The sequence below is a fragment of the Galeopterus variegatus genome, unplaced genomic scaffold, assembly GCF_000696425.1.
Source record: "Galeopterus variegatus unplaced genomic scaffold, G_variegatus-3.0.2 Scaffold574, whole genome shotgun sequence".
Taxonomy (NCBI): Eukaryota; Metazoa; Chordata; class Mammalia; order Dermoptera; family Cynocephalidae; genus Galeopterus; species Galeopterus variegatus.
The window spans coordinates 275,221-278,653 of NW_007726685.1; the positions used below are offsets into that span (position 1 = coordinate 275,221).

Below are 3,433 nucleotides of genomic sequence, written 5' to 3' on the forward strand. Positions count from 1 at the left end.
ATTAAAACTGTAATGAGATATTGCCTCACACCTATTAGAATAGTTATTATCAAAATGAAAAAAGATAAATGCTGGTGGGGATGTGGAGAAAAGGAAACCCTTGAACACTGTTCATGGGGATGTAAATTAGTGCAACCATTATGGAAAACAGTATGGAGGTTCCTCAAATAATTAAAACTAGAACTACCATATTACCCAGCAATCCCACTACTAGGTATCTATCCAAAGGAAATGGGCCGGCCTGTGGCTCACTCGGGAGAGTGCGGTGCTGATAGCACCAGGGCCACGGGTTCGGATCCCATATAGGGATGGCCGGTTCACTCACTGGGTGAGCGTGGTGCTGACAACACCAAGTCAAGGGTTAAGATCCCCTTACCGGTCATCTTTTTAAAAAAAAAAAAAAGACAAAGGAAATGAAATCAGTATGATGAAAAAATATTTTTTAAAAAATCATCTGTGCTCCCATGTTAATTGTAACATTATTCACAATCGGCAAGATGCGGAATCAATCTGTGCCCACCAATGGATGAATGGATGAAGAAAATGTAGTATACAGACACAATGGAATATAATTCATCCTTTAAAAATGAAGGAAACTAGGGCCGAGCCTGTGGTGCACTCGGGAGAGTGTGGCGCTGGGAGTGCAGCAGCGCTCCCCGGCGCTGGGAGTTCAGCAGCGTTCCCGCTGCGGGTTCGGATCCTATATAGGGATGACCAGTGCGCTCACAGCGCTCACTGGCTGAGCACGGTGCGGCCAGTCTCAAAAAGGACAAAAAAAAAAAAATGAAGGAAACTCCATTATTTATGACAACATGGATGAACCTGCAGGACATTATGTTATGAAATAAGCCAGGCACAGAAAGACAAATATATAATCTCACTTACATGCAGAATCTACAAAAGCTGAACTCGTAAAAGCAGAGAGAAGAATGGTGGTTACCAGGGGTGGATTGGGGTGATGTTGGTCAAAGGATACACAATTTCAGTTAGACAAGAGGAATAAGTTCAAGAGGTTTATTGTACAACCTGGTAGCTATAGTTAATAACAATGGATTAGATACTTGAAAATTGCTAATGGAATAGATTTTAAATCTTCTCACCACAAAAAAATGAGTACTGAGGAAATGGATATGTTTAATAGCTTGATTTAGCCATTCCACAATGTGTACATATTTCAAAACATCGTGTTGTACACCATTAAAATATACAATTTTTATTTCTCAATTAAAAATTAATTTAAAATAAATTTTTTAAAATTCCAATGGCTTTTTTTTGGAACTTTGCTAAGCTGCTTCTAGAATTTATACAGAAATACAGAGAGTCAAGAATAGCTAAGGTACTCTCAAAGAAAACAAAGGTAGAAGCACTTGCTCCACCAGGTATCAGGATTTATTACAAAGCTATGGTAATTAAGACAGGGTGATACTGGCAAAGTGTAGACATATGGACCATTAGAAGATAATAGAACACTCAGTAATACTCATAGACCCACTTGAATACTTGACTGCAGCAAAAGTGGTATTACAGAATAATGGGCAAAGAATGGACTTTCCAGTAAGAGGTACTGGGACACTGGGATATCCATATGGGGAGAAAAATGGAATTGCACTGTACCCCAAATTATTCCCAAAAAAGGCCTTATACGTGAAAGGAAAACTAATAAAGCTATTAAAAGATAACACCATCAAGGAAGAGATGGATAAACTCAACTACACCAACTACATTAAATATATTGAAACTGAGGAGACAAACTCACATCTGGGACAGAATATTGAAACTGAGGATAAACTCACAACACATACTCATAAAACGTTCATATTATGAATATAAATGTTTTATAAACTCCTAAAAATCAGTGAGGAAAAGATAGACAATAGGCATGTCACACAAGAAAATATTCAGCTGTCTCATGAGATCTGTGAGAGAGAACACAACCTCATTTGTAATTGGGGAAATGTAATTTAAAACTACACTGAGATACCACTACACTCACCAGAATGACTAAAATTTAAAAGTCTGACCAAGGATGTGGAATATAATGGCAAAACTACACTGAGATACCACTACACTCACCAGAATGACTAAAATTTAAAAGTCTGACCAAGTGTTAGCAAGGATGTGGAATATAATGGGCATTCTTATATAATTAATGGTAATATAATTTGGTTCACATGAGCACTTCTGCACCAGGAAACATATAAAAGAATGTTCATAGCACTATTGTTTGAAATAGCCCCATACTGGAAACAAACCATTCATCAAATGGTGTATATTCATGCAACTGAATACTATATGAGTACATTAAAGCAAATGTTATTGTTACATGTGGTTAATATGGTTGAATCATAAAAACATAATATTGAAACAAAACAGCTGAGGAAAAACTAAAGTATAGTGTTTAGGGATGCATCCTTACGTGGAAAATGATAAAGAGAAGGAAGCAATTGTCATAGAAGTCAGGATAGAGGTTGTCTTCTGGAAGTGGAAGACAATTATGATTAGAAATGGCTGGTGGAGACTCCTGGAGTATTGGCAATGTTATATTTCTTAATGTGAATGGTGGTTATATGGATATTCTTGGGTATTTGTTAAACTATATACTAATGTTTCAATCTCTTCTGTATTAGGAGTATTTTTTCTTGAGAAAAAGTTGTAAAATAGTATATATACTGACATGACTAGGCAAAGAAGAACAAAAACATACAGTGATCTTTAAAGGAATGTTTCTGTGAACCAACTTTCCTAATTTAGTGTCGCTTACATGACAGGGCTGTAAAGTGAGAGACCATGTGGTTGCTCTTCGTGGTCAAGGTGAAGGTGCAGATTTACTATCCTGTTCAATTACTAGAATACTGGACGATCTGCAAAAGCACAAAGATGTCATTGTTGTTCCTTTTTCTAAAGATACAGTTAGGTGAGAAAAACAAAACAAAGCAAAACACTGTATTGCAGCTTTATTCAATGGTTCCCATTTCAGAATCCCCTACCCCCTAGTGCTTTCCCAAATCATTAATGTCAGTCCTCAAATAGTGTTAAATTATTTCAGAAAGCTTAACTGAATTGTATGTTAGCTTAAAATAAGAGCAAGTGGATATTCATTTGATAGGCAAAACACTTAAAAATATTAGCAGTCCAAGGGGAGGAAAAACTAATGAAAAAAGTCCTTGGTCATTAGAAAGGTTGGGACCCTAAACCCAATTTTTGAGGGTTTCATTTTTTTTTTTGGTTTTCCCCCCAAGTAGCTTAAAACCCTACTTAAATGCTTGATTGATGCCCCTAGGAAAAAAGTTGATGATTGAAATCATCTTTCGACAAGTTTGAACTCCTTGAATTCAATATTTCTGAAGTCACTTCCAGTATTGTACAAAATTGCAGCAGGCTTTCAGGTTGGGGGCTGGAGGACTTTTTATTAAATGAGGCTGTTCTTGGCTGG

General features: G+C 36.7%; 1 protein-coding gene across 1 annotated transcript in view; it reads left to right on the top strand.

Moving 5' to 3' along the window:
- KIAA1841 (KIAA1841 ortholog) overlaps positions 1 to 3,433 on the top strand; it is a 60,897-nt gene that overhangs the window by 45,291 nt on the left and 12,173 nt on the right. Inside the window, exon 13 of the mRNA XM_008570138.1 lies at positions 2,769 to 2,914. Within this exon, the coding sequence (XP_008568360.1) occupies positions 2,769 to 2,914 (146 nt within the window). The remainder of the gene's footprint in view (positions 1 to 2,768; positions 2,915 to 3,433) is intronic.